The sequence below is a fragment of the Pseudopipra pipra genome, unplaced genomic scaffold, assembly GCF_036250125.1.
Source record: "Pseudopipra pipra isolate bDixPip1 unplaced genomic scaffold, bDixPip1.hap1 HAP1_SCAFFOLD_278, whole genome shotgun sequence".
Taxonomy (NCBI): domain Eukaryota; kingdom Metazoa; phylum Chordata; class Aves; order Passeriformes; family Pipridae; genus Pseudopipra; species Pseudopipra pipra.
The window spans coordinates 31,620-50,165 of record NW_026990757.1 but is presented as its reverse complement, the minus strand read 5'-3'; the positions used below and the strand labels follow the sequence as shown (position 1 = coordinate 50,165).

General features: G+C 42.6%; 1 protein-coding gene across 1 annotated transcript in view; it reads left to right on the top strand.

The window, feature by feature from the left end:
• Nucleotides 1–277: 277 nt before the first annotated feature.
• LOC135408266 (ATP-dependent DNA helicase Q4-like) overlaps nucleotides 278–18,546 on the top strand; it is a 45,779-nt gene continuing 27,510 nt past the window's right edge. The window contains exons 1-4 of the mRNA XM_064643520.1: nucleotides 278–1,135; nucleotides 13,290–13,323; nucleotides 13,455–13,573; nucleotides 17,397–17,564. Of these exons, the coding sequence (XP_064499590.1) occupies nucleotides 1,052–1,135; nucleotides 13,290–13,323; nucleotides 13,455–13,573; nucleotides 17,397–17,564 (405 nt within the window). The 5' untranslated portion in view covers nucleotides 278–1,051. The remainder of the gene's footprint in view (nucleotides 1,136–13,289; nucleotides 13,324–13,454; nucleotides 13,574–17,396; nucleotides 17,565–18,546) is intronic.

Here is an 18,546-nt window from a genome sequence, read left to right as displayed (position 1 = left end):
TCCTGACACCCCCAAACCGCCCCAGGGACCCCATAACCAGCCCAGGGACCCCCCTCAGACAACCCCAGAACAGCCCCGGGGACCCCAAAACCAGCCCAGGGACCCCCCTCGACACCGCCAAACCAGCCCCGGGGACCCCAAAACCAGCCCAGGGACCCCTCAGACACCCCCAAAACAGCCCCAGGGACCCCAAAACCACCCCAGGGACCCCTCAGACACCCTCAAAACACCCCAGGGACCCCAAAATCAGCCCAGGGACCCCCAAAACCAGCCCAGAGACCCCCCTCGACACCCCCAAACCAGCCCAGGGACCCCAAAATCAGCCCAGGGACCCCCCCCTGACACCCCCAAAACAGCCCCAGGGACCCCCAAACCAGCCCAGAGACCCCCCTCGACACCCCCAAACCAGCCCAGGGACCCCAAAACCACCCTAAGGACCCCCCCCTGAGACCCCCAAACCAGCCCAGGGACCCCAAAACCACCCCAGGGACCCCTCAGACACCCTCAAAACACCCCAGGGACCCCAAAATCAGCCCAAGGACCCCAAAACCAGCCCAGGGACCCCCCTCAAGACACCCCCAAACCAGCCCAGGGACCCCAAAACCAGACGTGGGACCCCCCCCCAGACACCCCCAAACCAACCCCCAGCCCCCCCCAACATGGCGCCCCCCTCCAACCCCTCCGCCTCTCCCGCTGCCGTACGGAAGAGCCACTTCCGGGTCTCCCCTTCGCCACCCACCAATCAGCGAGCGAAGCCCACCCTGGCAGGAGGGATTTCTCCTTCAATTGGCTCTTTCAGCCGCCCATCAAAACTTCCCGTAACATTCTATTGGTTGCGGCGCGGCGTGGGCGGGCCCTTTGCGCTCCGCGCTTTTCCATTGGCTCCCCTCGCCGTCCATCACCGATCCCTCGCTCCCCATTGGCTGCGGCGCGGCGGGAGCGGGAGCTTCGCTCTGAGGCGGGAGCGGGATCCGCCCGGAGCCCCCAAAACTCCCCCGAAAAACCCCCAAAACCCCCCAAAATCCCCCCCCCGGATCCCGATCCCGCGGCCATGGAGCGGCAGCGGGAGGTGAAGGCGCTGCTGAAGCGCTGGGAAGCGGAATTCCTGCGGGAAGAGCGGCGGAAGCCCAGCCAGGTGCTCCTGGGGGGGGGGGGGGTTTAGGGGGGCTTGGGGGGTCCCTGGGGTGGTTTTGGGGGTCCCTGGGATGGTTTTGGGGGGCTCAGAGGGTCCCTGGGCTGGTTTGGGGGGTCTCTGGGGTGGTTTGGGCGGTCCCTGGGCTGGTTTGGGGGGTCTCTGGAGTGGTTTGGGGGGGTCTCTGGGGGGGTTTAGAAGGAGCTGGGGGGTCCCTGGTGTGGTTTTGGGGGTCCCTGGTGTGGTTTTGGGGGTCCCTGGGGTGGTTTAGGAGGTCCCTGGGGTGGTTTTGGGGGGTCCCCGGGGTGGTTTGGGGGTTCTCTGGGGGGCTTGGGGGGGCTCGGGGGGTCCCTGGGGTGGTTTAGGAGGTCCCTGGGGTGGTTTTGGGGGGGTCCCCGGGGTGGTTTGAGGGTTCTCGGGGGGGCTTGGGGGGGCTCGGGGGGTCCCTGGAGTGGTTTGGGGGGTCCCTGGGGTGGTTTGGGGGGTCCCTGGGGTGGTTTAGGGGGTCCCTGGGGTGATTTTGGGGGGTCCCTGGGCTGGTTTGGGGGGGTCTCTGGAGTGGTTTTGGGGGGTCCGTGGGGTGGTTTTGGGAGGTCTCGGGGGTGGTTTGGGGGGTCCTTGGGGAGGTTGGGGGGTTCTCTGGGGTGGTTTGGGGGTTCTCTGGGGTGGCTTTGGGGGTCCCTGGAGTGGTTTTGGGGGGTCTCTGGGGTGGTTTGGGGGGTCTCTGGGGTGGTTTGGGGGGTCCCTGGAGTGCTTTTAGGGGGTCCCTGGGCTGGTTTGGGGGGTCCCTGGGCTGGTTTGGGGGGTCTCTGGGCTGGTTTGGGGGATCTCTGGGCTGGTTTAGGGGGTCTCTGGGCTGGTTTAGGGGGTCTCTGGGCTGGTTTGGGGGGGTCTCTGGGGTGGTTTTGGGGGGTCTCTGGGCTGGTTTGGGGGGTCTCTGGGCTAGTTTGGGGGGTCTCTGGGGTGTTTTAGGGGGTCCCTGGGGTGGTTTTGGGGGGGTTTGGGGGTCCCTGGGCTGGTTTGGGGGGGTCTCTGGGCTGGTTTGAGGGGGTCTCTGGGGTGGTTTTGGGGGGTCCCTGGGCTGTTGGGGGGGGTCTCTGGGAGGGTTTTGGGGGGCTTGGAGGGTCCCTGGGGTGGTTTGGGGGGGTCTCTGGGGATAAAAATTCAGGATCAGGAAAATCGGGATCAGGAAAATTGGGATCAGAAAATCAGGATAGAAAATCAGGATCAGAAAATTGGGATGAAAAATCAGGATCAGAAAATCGGGATCAGGAAAATCGGGATTAGAAAAATTGGGATCAGAAAATGGGGATAGAAAATCAGGATTGGAAAATTGGGATAAAAAATCAGGATAAAAATTTGGGACCAGAAAATCAGGACCAGAAAATCGGGATCAGGAAAATCGGGATAAAAAATCAGGATCAGAAAAATTGGGATTAGGAAAGTTGGGATCAGAAAATCGGGATAAAAAATTGGGATCAGAAAATCGGGAACAGGGAAATTGGGACCAGAAAATTGGGATAAAAAAACTGGGATCAGAAAAATCGAGATTGGAAAATTGGGATAAAAAATCAGGATAAAAAATCAGGATCAGGAAAATTTGGATCAGAAAAATCGGGATCAGAAAATTGGGATAAAAAATCAGGGTAAAAAATCAGGATCAGGAAAATTTGGATCAGAAAAATCGGGATCAGGAAAATCGGGATCAGAAAATTGGGATAAAAAATCAGGATCAGGAAAATCAGGATCAGAAAAATCGGGATTGGGAGATCGAGAACAGGAAAATCAGATCAGAAAATTGGGATCAGAGAATCGGGATCAGGGAATTGGGATCAGAAAATCAGGATAAAAAATCAGGATCAGAAAAATTGGGATCAGGGAATTGGGATCAGAAAATTGGGATAAAAAATCAGGATCAGAAAATCGGGAACAGGAAAATCGGGATCAGAAAATCAGGATAAAAAATCAGGATCAGGAAAATTGGGATCAGAAAAATCAGGATTGGAAAATCGGGATCAGAAAAATCGGGATCAGAAAATCAGGAAAGAGGAAAATCAGATCAAAAAATTGGGATCAGAAAATCAGGATAAAAAATCGGGATCAGAAAAATCGGGAACAGGAAAATTGGGATCAGGAAAATCAGGATCAGAAAAATGGAGAATCGGGATCAGAAAAATTGGGATCAGGAAAATTGGGATAAAAATCAGGATAAAAAATCAGGATCAGAAAAATCGGGATTGGGAGATCGAGAACAGGAAAATCAGATCAGAAAACTGGGATCAGAAAATTGGGATAAAAAATCAGGATCAGAAAAATCAGGATCAGAGAATCTGGGATCAGAAAAATCAGGATCAGAAAATTGGGATAAAAAATCAGGATCAGAAAAATCGGGATCGGAAAATCAGGATCAGAAAATTGGGATCGGGAAAATCGGGATCAGAAAATTGGGATAAAAAATCGGGATAAAAATCAGGACAAAAAATCAGGGAAATTGGGATCAGAAAATTGGGATAAAAAAACTGGGATCAGAAAAATCGAGGTTGGAAAATTGGGATAAAAAATCAGGATAAAAAATCAGGATCAGGAAAATTTGGATCAGAAAAATCGGGATCAGGAAAATTGGGATCAGAAAATTGGGATAAAAAATCAGGATCAGAAAAATCAGGATCAGAAAAATCGGGATTGGGAGATCGAGAACAGGAAAATCAGATCAGAAAATTGGGGTCAGAGAATCGGGATCAGGGAATTGGGATCAGAAAATCAGGATAAAAAATCAGGATCAGAAAAATTGGGATCAGGAAAGTTGGGATCAGAAAATTGGGATAAAAAATCAGGATCAGAAAAATTGGGATCAGGGAATTGGGATCAGAAAATCGGGATAAAAAATCAGGATCAGAAAATCGGGAACAGGAAAATCGGGATCAGGAAAATCAGGATAAAAAATCAGGATCAGAAAAATCGGGATAAAAAATTGGGATCAGAAAATCAGGATAAAAAAATCAGGATTAGGAAAATTGGGACCAAAAAATCAGGATTGGAAAATCGGGATCAGGAAAATTGGGATAAAACGTCGAGACCAGAAAATTGGGATCAGAAAAATTGGGATCAGAAGATCGAGAACAGGAAAATCAGATCAGAAAACTGGGATCAGAAAATTGGGATAAAAAATCAGGATCAGAAAAATCAGGATCAGAAAACCGGGATCAGAAAAATCAGGATCAGAAAACTGGGATCAGAAAAATCAGGATCAGAAAATTGGGATAGAAAATCAGGATCAGAAAAATCGGGATCGGAAAATCAGGATCAGAAAATTGGGATAAAAAATCGGGATAAAAATCAGGACAAAAAATCAGGGAAATTGGGATCAGAAAATTGGGATAAAAAAACTGGGATCAGAAAAATCGAGGTTGGAAAATTGGGATAAAAAAATCAGGATAAAAAATCAGGATCAGGAAAATTTGGATCAGAAAAATCGGGATCAGAAAATTGGGATAAAAAATCAGGGTAAAAAATCAGGATCAGGAAAATCAGGATCAGAAAAATCGGGATCAGGAAAATTGGGATCAGAAAATTGGGATAAAAAATCAGGGTAAAAAATCAGGATCAGAAAAATCGGGATTGGGAGATCGAGAACAGGAAAATCAGATCAGAAAATTGGGATCAGAGAATCGGGATAAAAAATCAGGATCAGGAAAATCAGGATCAGAAAACCGGGATCAGAAAAATCAGGATCAGAAAATTGGGATAAAAAATCAGGATCAGAAAAATCGGGATCGGAAAATCAGGATCAGAAAATTGGGATCGGGAAAATCGGGATCAGAAAATTGGGATAAAAAATCGGGATAAAAATCAGGACAAAAAATCAGGGAAATTGGGATCAGAAAATTGGGATAAAAAAACTGGGATCAGAAAAATGGAGGTTGGAAAATTGGGATAAAAAAATCAGGATAAAAAATCAGGATCAGGAAAATTTGGATCAGAAAAATCGGGATCAGGAAAATCGGGATCGGAAAATTGGGATAAAAAATCAGGATAAAAAATCAGGATCAGAAAAATTGGGATCAGGGATTTGGGATCAGAAAATTGGGATAAAAAATCAGGGTAAAAAATCAGGATCAGAAAAATCGGGATCAGGGAATTGGGATCAGAAAATTGGGATAAAAAATCAGGATCAGAAAATCGGGATCAGGAAAATCGGGATCAAAAATCAGGATCAGAAAAATCGGGATAAAAAATTGGGATCAGAAAATCAGGATAAAAAAATCAGGATCAGGAAAATGGGGATAAAACGTCGAGACCAGAAAATTGGGATCAGAAAAATCAGGATCGGGAAAATCAGGATCAGAGAATTGGGATAAAAAATCGGGATTGGAAAAATCGGGATCAGAAAATCGGGAACAGAGAATTGGGATAAAAAATCAGGATTGGAAAAATCGGGATCAGAAAATTGGGAACAGAGAATCGGGATCGGAAAATCGGGATAAAAAACCAGGATAAAAAATTGGGATCAGAAAATTGGGATTGGAAAATTGGGATCAGAGAGTTGGGATGAGGGAATTGGGGTAAAAAATCAGGATCAGAGAACTGGGATTGGAAAATTGGGATAAAAAATCAGGATTAGAAAATCAGGATCAGGAAAATTTGGATCAGAAAAATCGGGATCAGGAAAATTGGGATCAGAAAATTGGGATAAAAAATCAGGATCAGAAAAATCAGGATCAGAGAATCTGGATCAGAAAATCAGGATAAAAAATCGGGATCGGAAAATCAGGATTGGAAAATTGGGAGAAAAAATCAGGATAAAAAACTGGAATCAGAAAATGGGGATCGGGAAAATCAGGATGAGAAAATTGGGATAAAAAATCAGGATCAGAAAAATTGGGATTAGGAAAGTTGGGATCAGAAAATCGGGAACAGGGAAATTGGGATAAAAAAACTGGGATCAGAAAAATCGAGATTGGAAAATCGGGATAAAAAATCAGGATAAAAAATCAGGATCAGGAAAATTTGGATCAGAAAAATCGGGATCAGGAAAATTGGGATCGGAAAATTGGGATAAAAAATCAGGGTAAAAAATCAGGATCAGAAAAATCGGGATTGGGAGATCGAGAACAGGAAAATCAGATCAGAAAATCGGGATCAGAGAATCGGGATCAGGGAATTGGGATCAGAAAATCAGGATAAAAAATCAGGATCAGAAAAATTGGGATCAGGGAATTGGGATCAGAAAATCAGGATAAAAAAATCAGGATTAGGAAAATTGGGACCAAAAAATCAGGATTGGAAAATCGGGATCAGAAAAATCGGGATCGGAAAATCAGGAAAGAGGAAAATCGGGATCAGAAAATTGGGATCAGAAAATCAGGATAAAAAATCGGGATCAGAAAAATTGGGACCAGGGAATTGGGATCAGAAAATTGGGATAAAAAATCAGGATCAGAAAATCGGGAACAGGAAAATCGGGATCAGGAAATTGGGATAAAAAATCGGGATCCGAAAAATCGGGATAAAAAATTGGGATCAGAAAATCAGGATAAAAAAATCAGGATTAGGAAAATTGGGACCAAAAAATCAGGATTGGAAAATCGGGATCAGAAAAATCGGGATCGGAAAATCAGGAAAGAGGAAAATCAGATCAAAAAATTGGGATCAGAAAATCAGGATAAAAAAATCAGGATTAGGAAAATTGGGACCAAAAAATCAGGATTGGAAAATCGAGATCAGGAAAATCAGGATCAGAAAATCGGGATCAGAGAATTGGGATAAAAAAATCAGGATTGGAAAAATCGGGATCAGAAAATTGGGATCAGAGAATTGGGATTGGAAAATCTGGATAAAAAATCAGGATAAAAAATTGGGATCAGAAAATTAGGATCGGAAAATCGGGATAAAAAATCGGGATCAGAAAAGTTGGGATTGGAAAATTGGGATCAGAGAGTTGGGATCAGGGAATTGGGGTAAAAAATCGGGATCAGAGAACTGGGATTGGAAAATTGGGATAAAAAATCAGGATTAGAAAATCAGGATCAGGAAAATTTGGATCAGAAAAATCGGGATCAGGAAAATTGGGATCAGAAAATTGGGATAAAAAATCAGGATTAGAAAATCAGGATCAGGAAAATGGGGATAAAAAATCGGGATCAGAAAATTGGGATAAAAAATCAGGATCAGAAAAATTGGGATCAGGAAAATTGGGATCAGAACATAGGGATAAAAAATTGGGATGAGAAAATCGGGGACAGGGAAATTGGGATCAGAAAATTGGGATAAAAAAGCTGGGATCAGAAAAATCGAGATTGGAAAATCGGGACAAAAAATCAGGATAAAAAATCAGGATCAGGAAAATTTGGATCAGAAAAATCGGGATCAGGAAAATCGGGATCAGAAAATTGGGATAAAAAATCAGGGTAAAAAATCAGGATCAGAAAAATTGGGATCAGGGAATTGGGATCAGAAAATTGGGATAAAAAATCAGGATCAGAAAAATTGGGATCAGGAAAATTGGGATCAGAAAATCAGGATAAAAAAATCAGGATCAGAGAAATCGGGATAAAAAATTGGGATCAGAAAATCAGGATAAAAAAATCAGGATTAGGAAAATTGGGACCAAAAAATCAGGATTGGAAAATCGGGATCAGGAAAATCGGGATAAAACGTCGAGACCAGAAAATTGGGATCAGAAAAATTGGGATCAGAAGATCGAGAACAGGAAAATCAGATCAGAAAATCGGGATCGGAAAATCGGGATAAAAAATCAGGATCAGAAAAATCAGGATCAGAAAACTGGGATCAGAAAAATTGGGATCAGAAAATGGGGATAGAAAATCAGGATTGGAAAATCAGGATAAAAAATCAGGATAAAAAATTGGGACCAGAAAATCAGGACCAGAAAATCGGGATCAGAAAATCAGGATAAAAAATCAGGATCAGAAAAATTGGGATCAGAGAATTGGGATCAGAAAATTGGGATAAAAAATCAGGATCAGAAAATCGGGAACAGGAAAATCGGGATCAGAAAATCAGGATAAAAAATCAGGATCAGGAAAATTGGGAGCAGAAAAATCAGGATTGGAAAATCGGGATCAGAAAAATCGGGATCGGAAAATCAGGAAAGAGGAAAATCAGATCAGAAAATTGGGATCAGAAAATCAGGATAAAAAATCAGGATCAGAAAAATTGGGATAAAAAATTGGGATCAGGAAATTAGGATAAAAAAATCAGGATTAGGAAAATTGGGACCAAAAAATCAGGATTGGAAAATCGGGATCAGGAAAATCGGGATAAAACGTCGAGACCAGAAGATTGGGATCAGAAAAATTGGGATCAGAAGATCGAGAACAGGAAAATCAGATCAGAAAATTGGGATCGGAAAATTGGGATAAAAGATCAGGATCAGAAAAATCAGGATCAGAAAACTGGGATCAGAAAAATCAGGATCAGAAAATTGGGATAAAAAATCAGGATCAGAAAAATCGGGATCGGAAAATCAGGATCAGAAAATTGGGATCGGGAAAATCGGGATCAGAAAATTGGGATAAAAAATCGGGATGAAAATCAGGACAAAAAATCAGGGAAATTGGGATCAGAAAATTGGGATAAAAAAACTGGGATCAGAAAAATCGAGGTTGGAAAATTGGGATAAAAAATCAGGATAAAAAATCAGGATCAGGAAAATTTGGATCAGAAAAATCGGGATCAGGAAAATCGGGATCGGAAAATTGGGATAAAAAATCAGGATCAGAAAAATCAGGATCAGAAAAATCGGGATTGGGAGATCGAGAACAGGAAAATCAGATCAGAAAATCGGGATCAGAGAATCGGGATCAGGGAATTGGGATCAGAAAATCAGGATAAAAAATCAGGATCAGAAAAATTGGGATCAGGGAATTGGGATCAGAAAATTGGGATAAAAAATCAGGATCAGAAAATCGGGAACAGGAAAATCGGGATCAGGAAAATCAGGATAAAAAATCAGGATCAGAGAAATCGGGATAAAAAATTGGGATCAGAAAATCAGGATAAAAAAATCAGGATCAGAAAATCAGGATCAGGAAAATCGGGATAAAACGTCGAGACCAGAAAATTGGGATCAGAAAGATCAGGATCGGGAAAATCAGGATCAGAGAATTGGGATAAAAAATCGGGATCAGGAAAATCGGGATCAGAGAATTGGGATAAAAAATCAGGATTAGGAAATCAGGATCAGGAAAATTGGGATCAGAAAATCAGGATCAGAAAAATCAGGATTGGGAAAATAGGGATCAGAAAATCAGGATAAAAAGTTGGGATCAGAAAATCTGGATCAGAGAATTGGGATGAGAAAATTGGGATCGGAAAATCGGGATAAAAAATCAGGATCAGAAAAATCGGGATCGGAAAATTGGGATCAAGAAAATTGGGATCAAGAAAATTGGGATCAAGAAAATTGGGATCAGAAAATTGGGATAAAAATCAGGATAAAAAATCAGGATCAGAAAAATTGGGTTTGGAAGATCAAATAAGAAAATTGGGATCAGGAAAATCGGGATCAGAAAACTGGGATCAGAAAAATTGGGATCAGAAAATGGGGATAGAAAATCAGGATTGGAAAATCAGGATAAAAAATCAGGATAAAAAATTGGGACCAGAAAATCAGGACCAGAAAATCGGGATCAGGAAAATCGGGATAAAAAATCAGGATCAGAAAAATTGGGATCAGGAAAGTTGGGATCAGAAAATCGGGATAAAAAATTGGGATCAGAAAATCGGGAACAGGGAAATTGGGATCAGAAAATTGGGATAAAAAAACTGGGATCAGAAAAATGGAGATTGGAAAATTGGGATAAAAAAATCAGGATTAGAAAATCAGGATCAGGAAAATTTGGATCAGAAAAATCGGGATCAGGAAAATCGGGATCAGAAAATTGGGATAAAAAATCAGGGTAAAAAATCAGGATCAGAAAAATCGGGATTTGGAAAATTGGGATCAGAAAATCAGGATAAAAAATTGGGACCAGAGATCAGGACCAGAAAATCGGGGTTGGAAAATCAGGATCGGGAAAATCGGGATTGGAAAATTGGGATAAAAATCAGGGTCGGAAAGTCGGGGTCAGAGAATTGGGATCAGGAAAATCGGGATCAGAAAATCAGGATAAAATATCAGGATCAGAAAAATCGGGATCAGGAAAATCAGATCAGAAAACTGGGATCGGGAAAATCGGGATCAGAAAATTGGGATCAGAAAATCAGGATCAGAAAAATCGGGATCAGAAAAATCAGGATCAGAAAATTGGGAACAGAAAATCGGGATCAGAAAAATCAGGATCAGGAAAATCGGGATCGGAAAATTGGGATAAAAATTGAGGTCAGAAAGTCGGGATCAGAAAATCAGGATCAGTAAAATCAGGATCAGAGAATTGGGATAAAAAATCAGGATCAGAAAAATCGGGATCGGAAAATCAGGATCAGAAAATTGGGATCGGGAAAATCGGGATCAGAGAATTGGGATAAAAAATCAGGATCAGGAAAATCAGGATCAGAAAAATTGGGATCAGGAAATCGGGATCAAAAAATCAGGATCAGGAAAATTGGGATCAGGAAAATTGGGATCAGGAAATTGGGATAAAAAATCAGGATTGGAAAATTGGGATAAAAAATCAGGATCAGAAAATCAGGATCAAGAAAATTGGGATCAGAAAATTGGGTTAAAAAATCAGGATAAAAATCAGGAGAAAAAATCAGGATCAGAAAAATTGGGATCAGAAGATCGAGAACAGGAAAATCAGATCAGAAAATCGGGATCGGAAAATCGGGATAAAAGATCAGGATCAGAAAAATCAGGATCAGAAAACCGGGATCAGAAAAATTGGGATCAGAAAATGGGGATAGAAAATCAGGATTAGAAAATCGGGATAAAAAATCAGGATAAAAAATTGGGACCAGAAAATCAGGACCAGAAAATCGGGATCAGGAAAATTGGGATAAAAAATCAGGATCAGAAAAATTGGAATCAGGAAAGTTGGGATCAGAAAATCGGGATAAAAAATTGGGATCAGAAAATCGGGAACAGGGAAATTGGGATCAGAAAATTGGGATAAAAAAACTGGGATCAGAAAAATCGAGATTGGAAAATCGGGATAAAAAATCAGGATAAAAAATCAGGATCAGGAAAATTTGGATCAGAAAAATTGGGATCAGAAAATTGGGATAAAAAATCAGGGTAAAAAATCAGGATCAGAAAAATTGGGATCAGGGAATTGGGATCAGAAAATTCGGATAAAAAAATCAGGATCAGAAAATCGGGAACAGGAAAATCAGGATCAGGAAAATCAGGATCAAAAATCAGGATCAGAGAAATCGGGATAAAAAATTGGGATCAGGAAAAATCAGGATAAAAAAATCAGGATCAGAAAATCAGGATCAGGAAAATCGGGATAAAACGTCGAGACCAGAAAATTGGGGTCAGAAAAATCAGGATCGGGAAAATCAGGATCAGAGAATTGGGATAAAAAATCGGGATTGGAAAAATCGGGATCAGAAAATCGGGATCAGAGAATTGGGATAAAAAATCAGGATTAGGAAATCAGGATCAGGAAAATTGGGATCAGAAAATCAGGATCAGAAAAATCAGGATTGGGAAAATAGGGATCAGAAAATCAGGATAAAAAGTTGGGATTAGAAAATCTGGATCAGAGAATTGGGATGAGAGAATTGGGATCGGAAAATCGGGATAAAAAATCAGGATCAGAAAAATCGGGATCGGAAAATTGGGATCAAGAAAATTGGGATCAAGAAAATTGGGATCAAGAAAATTGGGATCAGAAAATTGGGATAAAAATCAGGATAAAAAATCAGGATCAGAAAAATTGGGTTTGGAAGATCAAATAAGAAAATTGGGATCAGGAAAATCGGGATCAGAAAACTGGGATCAGAAAAATTGGGATCAGAAAATGGGGATAGAAAATCAGGATTGGAAAATCAGGATAAAAAATCAGGATAAAAAATTTGGACCAGAAAATCAGGACCAGAAAATCAGGATCAGGAAAATCGGGATAAAAAATCAGGATCAGAAAAATTGGAATCAGGAAAGTTGGGATCAGAAAATCGGGATAAAAAATTGGGATCAGAAAATCGGGAACAGGGAAATTGGGATCAGAAAATTGGGATAAAAAAACTGGGATCAGAAAAATCGAGGTTGGAAAATCGGGATAAAAAATCAGGATAAAAAATCAGGATCAGGAAAATTTGGATCAGAAAAATCGGGATCAGGAAAATTGGGATCAGAAAATTGGGATAAAAAATCAGGGTAAAAAATCAGGATCAGAAAAATCGGGATTGGGAGATCGAGAACAGGAAAATCAGATCAGAAAATCGGGATCAGAAAATTGGGATAAAAAATCAGGGTAAAAAATCAGGATCAGAAAAATTGGGATCAGGGAATTGGGATCAGAAAATTGGGATAAAAAATCAGGATCAGAAAATCGGGATCAGGAAAATCGGGATCAGGAAAATCAGGATAAAAAATCAGGATCAGAGAAATCGGGATAAAAAATTGGGATCAGAAAATCAGGATAAAAAAATCAGGATTAGGAAAATTGGGATCAGAAAATCAGGATAAAAAAATCAGGATTAGGAAAATTGGGACCAAAAAATCAGGATTGGAAAATCGGGATCAGGAAAATCAGGATCAGAAAATCGGGATCAGAGAATTGGGATAAAAAAATCAGGATTGGAAAAATCGGGATCAGAAAATCGGGATCAGAGAATTGGGATTGGAAAATCTGGATAAAAAATCAGGATAAAAAATTGGGATCAGAAAATCAGGACCAGAAAATCGGGATCAGAAAATCAGGATAAAAAATCGGGATCAGAAAAATTGGGATCAGGGAATTGGGATCAGAAAATTGGGATAAAAAATCAGGATAAAAAATCAGGATCAGGAAAATTTGGATCAGAAAAATCGGGATCAGGAAAATTGGGATAAAAAATCAGGGTAAAAAATCAGGATCAGGAAAATTTGGATCAGAAAAATCGGGATCAGGAAAATCGGGATCAGAAAATTGGGATAAAAAATCAGGATAAAAAAATCAGGATCGGGAAAATCAGGATGAGAAAACCGGGATAATTTTCCCTCAGTTTCCCCAAATCCCCCTTTTTTATCCCATTTTTCCCCCCCCAGGCCGACGTGGCGGCGGCTCCCGAGGAAACCCGGCGTGAGTTTTCCCGGGAATTCCGGGAATTCTGGGAATTCCCGGGGGGGGGGAGGGGAGAAGGAATTCGGGACCATCCCCTTTTCCCTCTAAAATCCCAAATTTCCTTTGGAATTTTGGAATTGTCCCCCCAGGGCTCTACCGGGAATATCGGAGGCTGAAGAAGGAATCGGGAAAAGCTTCGGATTCCTCGGGAAAAGCTTCGGATTCCTCGGGAAAAACGGGATCCGGGGAAATCCCCCCCGGGGAGCAGGTGCTGGGAATTCCCAAAATTCCTCCCGCAGCCAAAGTTGGGAAGTTTGGGGGGAAAATTTGGGATTTGGGGAGGGAAAAAATGGGAATTTTGGGGGAAAATGGGATTTGGGGAGGGAAAAATGGGATTTAAAGGTGGAAAATGGGATTTGGGGATGGAAAAATTGGGAATTTTTGGGGAAAAATGGGATTTGGGGAGGAAAAAATTGGATTTTGGGGAGGGAAAATGGGATTTGGGGATGGAAAAATTGGGAATTTTGGGGGAAAAATTGGGATTTAAAGGTGGAAAAATTGGGACTTGGGGAGGGAAAAGTTGGGAATTTTGGGGGAAAAATGGGATTTGGGGATGGAAAACTGGGATTTAAAGGTGGAAAATGGGATTTGGGGGTGGAAAAAATGGGAATTTTTGGGGGAAAATGGGATTTGGGGATGGAAAAATTGGATTTTGGGGAGGGAAAATGGGATTTGGGGAGGGAAAAATTGGGAATTTGGGGATGGAAAAATGGGATTTGGGGATGGAAAAATTGGGATTTAAAGGTGGAAAAATTGGGATTTGGGGAGGGAAAAGTTGGGAATTTTGGGGAAAAAATGGGATTTGGGGCTGGAAAAATTGGGAATTTTGTTTGGAAAAATGGGATTTGGGGAGGGAAAAATTGGGAATTTTGGGAAAAAAAGGGATTTGGGGATGGAAACATTGGGAATTTTGGGGGAAAAATTGGGATTTAAAGGTGGAAAATGGGATTTGGGGACGGAAAAATTGGGAATTTTTTTTGGAAAAATGGGATTTGGGGGTGGAAAAATGGGATTTAAAGGTGGAAAATGGGATTTGGGGATGGAAAAATTGGGAAGTTTGGGGAAAAAATGGGATTTGGGGGTGGAAAAATTGGGAATTTTGGGGGAAAAATGGGATTTGGGGAGGGAAAAATTGGGAATTTTGGGGGAAAAATGGGATTTGGGGGTGGAAAAATTGGGAATTTTGGGGGAAAAATTGGGATTTAAAGGTGGAAAAATTGGGATTTGGGGAGGGAAAAGTTGGGAATTTTGGGGGAAAATGGGATTTGGGGGTGAAAATTTGGGATTTGGGGGTGAAAAAATGGGGAATTTTGCAGTAAAAAATTGGGAATTTGGGGGAAAAATGGGATTTTGGGATGGAAAAATTGGGAATTTTCAGGATAGAAAATGGGATTTGGGGGTGAAAAACAGGGATTTGGGGATGGAAAAATTGGGAATTTTGGGGTAAAAAATGGGATTTGGGGATGAAAAAATGGGAAATCCTGGAGGAAAAATGGGATTGGAGTATGGAAAAATTGGGATTTTTGGGGAAAAATGGGATTTGGGGCTGGAAAATGGGAATTGGGGTTGAAAACCAGGGATTTTTGTGTGGAAAACAGGGATTTGGGGCTGGAAAATGGGATTTGGGGGTGGGAAAATTGAGATTTGAAGCTTCGGAGCCCTCGGGAAAAACGGGATCCCGGAAACCCCCCCCGGGGAGCAGGAACTGGGAATTCCCAAAATTCCTCCCGCAGCCAAAGTTGGGAAGTTTGGGGGGAAAATTTGGGATTTGGGGAGGGAAAAAATGGGATTTTGGGGGAAAAATGGGAATTTTGGGGAAAAAAATGGGATTTGGGGAGGGAAAAATGGGATTTAAAGGTGGAAAATGGGATTTGGGGGTGGAAAAATTGGATTTTGGGGTGGAAAAATTGGGAATTTTGAGGTAAAGAAATGGGATTTGGGGGTGGAAAAATTGGGAATTTTGGGATGGAAAAATTGGGAATTTTCAGGATGGAAAATGGGATTTGGGGGTGAAAAACAGGGATTTAGGGATGGGAGATGGGATTTGGGAGAAAAAAAGAGGGATTTGGGGATGGAAAAATTGGGAATTTTGGGGGGAAAATGGGATTTGGGGCTGGAAAAATTTGGGATTTGGGGATTGAAAAATTGGGAATTTGGGGGGGAAAATGGGATTTGGGGATGGAAAAATTGGGAATTTTGTTTGGAAAAATGGGATTTGGGGGTGGAAAAATGGGATTTAAAGGTGGAAAATGGGATTTGGGGATGAAAAAATGGGAATTCTTGGAGGAAAAATGGGTTTTGAGTATGGAAAAATTGGGAATTTTGATTGGAAAAATGGGATTTGGGGGTGGAAAAATTGGGAATTTTTGGGGGAAATGGGATTTGGGGACGGAAAGATTGGGATTTAAAGGTGGAAAACAGGGATTTGGGGGTGGAAAAATGGGATTTGAAGGTGGAAAAATGGGAATTCTTGGAGGGAAAATGGGATTTGGGGGTGAAAATTTGGGATTTGGGGGTGAAAAAATGGGGAATTTTGCGGTAAAAAATTGAGAATTTGGGGGAAAAAATGGGATTTGGGGATGGAAAAATTGGGAATTTGGGGATAAAAATGGGATTTGGGGAGGGAAAAATGGGATTTGGGAGTGGAAATGGGATTTGGGAGGTGGGATTTTTGGGATTTAGGGATGGAAAGTGGGATTTGAGGTTGAAAACCAGGGATTTCGGTGGGGAAAATGGGGATTTGGGAGTGGAAAAATGGGATTTAGGAGTGGGGAATTTTGGGATTTGGGGATGGAAAAATTGGGATTTAAAGGTGGAAAAATTGGGATTTGAAGGTGGAAAATGGGATTTGGGGATGGAAAAATGGGATTTGAGGTTGAAAAACAGGGATTTGGGCGTGGGAAATTGGGATTTGGGGATGGAAAAATTGGGAATTTTGGGGGAAAAATGGGATTTGGGGATGGAAAACTGGGATTTAAAGGTGGAAAACGGAATTTGGGATGGAAACCAGGGATTTGGGGGTGGGAAAAATGGGATTTGGGGATGGAAAAATGGGAATTCTTGGAGGAAAAATGGGATTTGAGTATGGAAAAATTGGGAATTTTTGGGGAAAAATGGGATTTGGGGATGGAAAAATTGGGAATTTTGGGGGGAAAATGGGATTTGGGGATGGAAAAATGGGATTTAAAGGTGGAAAAATTGGAATTTTTGTGTGGAAAACAGGGATTTGGGGTTGGAAATTTTCGGGATCTCAGGATGGAAAAATGGGCTTTGGGGGCGGAAAACGGGGATTTGGGAGTGGGAAATGGGGCTGGAAAATGGGATTTGGGGGTGGGAAAATTGAGATTTGAAGGTGGAAAAATTGGGATTTGAAGGTGGAAAAATTGGGGTTTAAAGGTGGGAAAATTGGGATTTAAAGGTGGGAAAATTGGGATTTAAAGGTGGAAAAATTGGGATCTAAAGGTGGAAAAATTGGGATTTGAAGGGGGAAAATTGGGAATTTTGGGGGAAAATGGGATTTGGGGATGGAAATTTGGGATTTGGGGGTGAAAAAATGGGATTTGGGGTGGGAAAAATGGGATTTAAAGGTGGAAAATGGGATTTGGGGTGGGAAAAATGGGATTTAAAGGTGGAAAATGGGGATTTGGGGATGGAAAATGGGATTTGGGAGTGAAAAACAGGGATTTTTGTGTGGAAAATGGGATTTGGGGATGAGAAATGGGATTTGGGGGTGGAAAAATTTGGGATTTGGGGATGAAAAAATGGGAATTCTTGGAGGAAAAATGGGATTTGGGGGTGGGAAAATTGGGATTTTTGAATGGAAAAATGGGACTTGGGGATGGAAAAATTGGGAATTTTGGGGGGAAAATGGGATTTGGGGGTGGAAAAATGGGATTTAAAGGTGGAAAAATTGGGATTTAAAGGTGGAAACCAGGAATTTGGGGATGGAAACCAGGGATTTGGGAGTGGGGATTTTTGGGCTTTGGGGCTGGGCCGTGACAGGGTCTTTTTTGGGGTTTTTTTGCCCTCAGGATTCGGGATTTTGGGGCTCCCACCTGAACAGGAAGCCGGGAATTCCCGGGAAGAGCCGGAGCGGAACGTCGGGAACGTCGGGAACGTCGGGAACGTCGGGAATGTCGGGAATGTCGGCCCAGTTTTGGGGGATGAAGCTCAAATCCAAACTGGGAGCCACTGGGAAGGTCAAGGGTCAAAGGGGGGGAGGGGGAGCTGCTCCTCCTGGAGGTTTTGGGGGTTGGGAACCCTAAAAATTGGGGGGTTTTTGGTGGGAGGGACCCCCCGAAAATCAGGGAGCCCCCAAAATGAGGGGTCTCCTAAAATTAGGGATCCCCTAAAATTAGGGATCCCCTAAAATTAGGGATCCCCCAAAATTAGGGACTGCCCTAAAATTAGGGAGCCCCCAAAATTAGGGACCCCCCAAAAATCAGGGATCCCCCAAAATTAGGGATTCCCCTAAAATTAGGGATCTCCCAAAATTAGGGATCCCCCAAAATTAGGGATTGCCCTAAAATTAGGGATCCCCCAAAATTAGGGACCCCCCCAAAAATCAGGGATCCCCCAAAATTAGGGACTACCCTAAAATCAGGGATCCCCCAAAATTAGGGACTGCCCTAAAATCAGGGATCCCCCAAAATGAGGAATTCCCCAAAATTAGGGACACCCCAAATTAGGGACCGCAAATGAGAGACCCCCATAATCAGGGACCCCCAAAATTTGAGGCTTCAGAATCAGGGACCCCCCAAAATTAGAGACCCCTCCAAAATCAGGGACCTCCCAAAATGAGGGACCCCCAAAATGAAGGACCCCTCAAAATCAGAACCCCCCCAAAATTTGAGGCTTCAAAATGAGGGACCCCCTAAAATGAGAGACCCCAAAATCAGAGACCCCTAAAATCAGGGACCCCCCAAAAATCAGGGATCCCCCAAAATCAGGGACCCCCCAAAAATCAGGGATCCCCCAAAATGAGGAATTCCCCAAAATTAGGGACCCCCCAAAATCAGAGACCCCCAAAGTTTGAGGCTTCAAAATCAGGGACCCCCCCAATTAGGGACCCCCCCAAATCAGGACCCCCAAAATCAAGGACCTCAAATTGGAGATCCCCAAAAATCAGGGACCCCCCAAAATCAGAGGCTTCGAAATCAGGGACCCCAAAATCAGGGACCT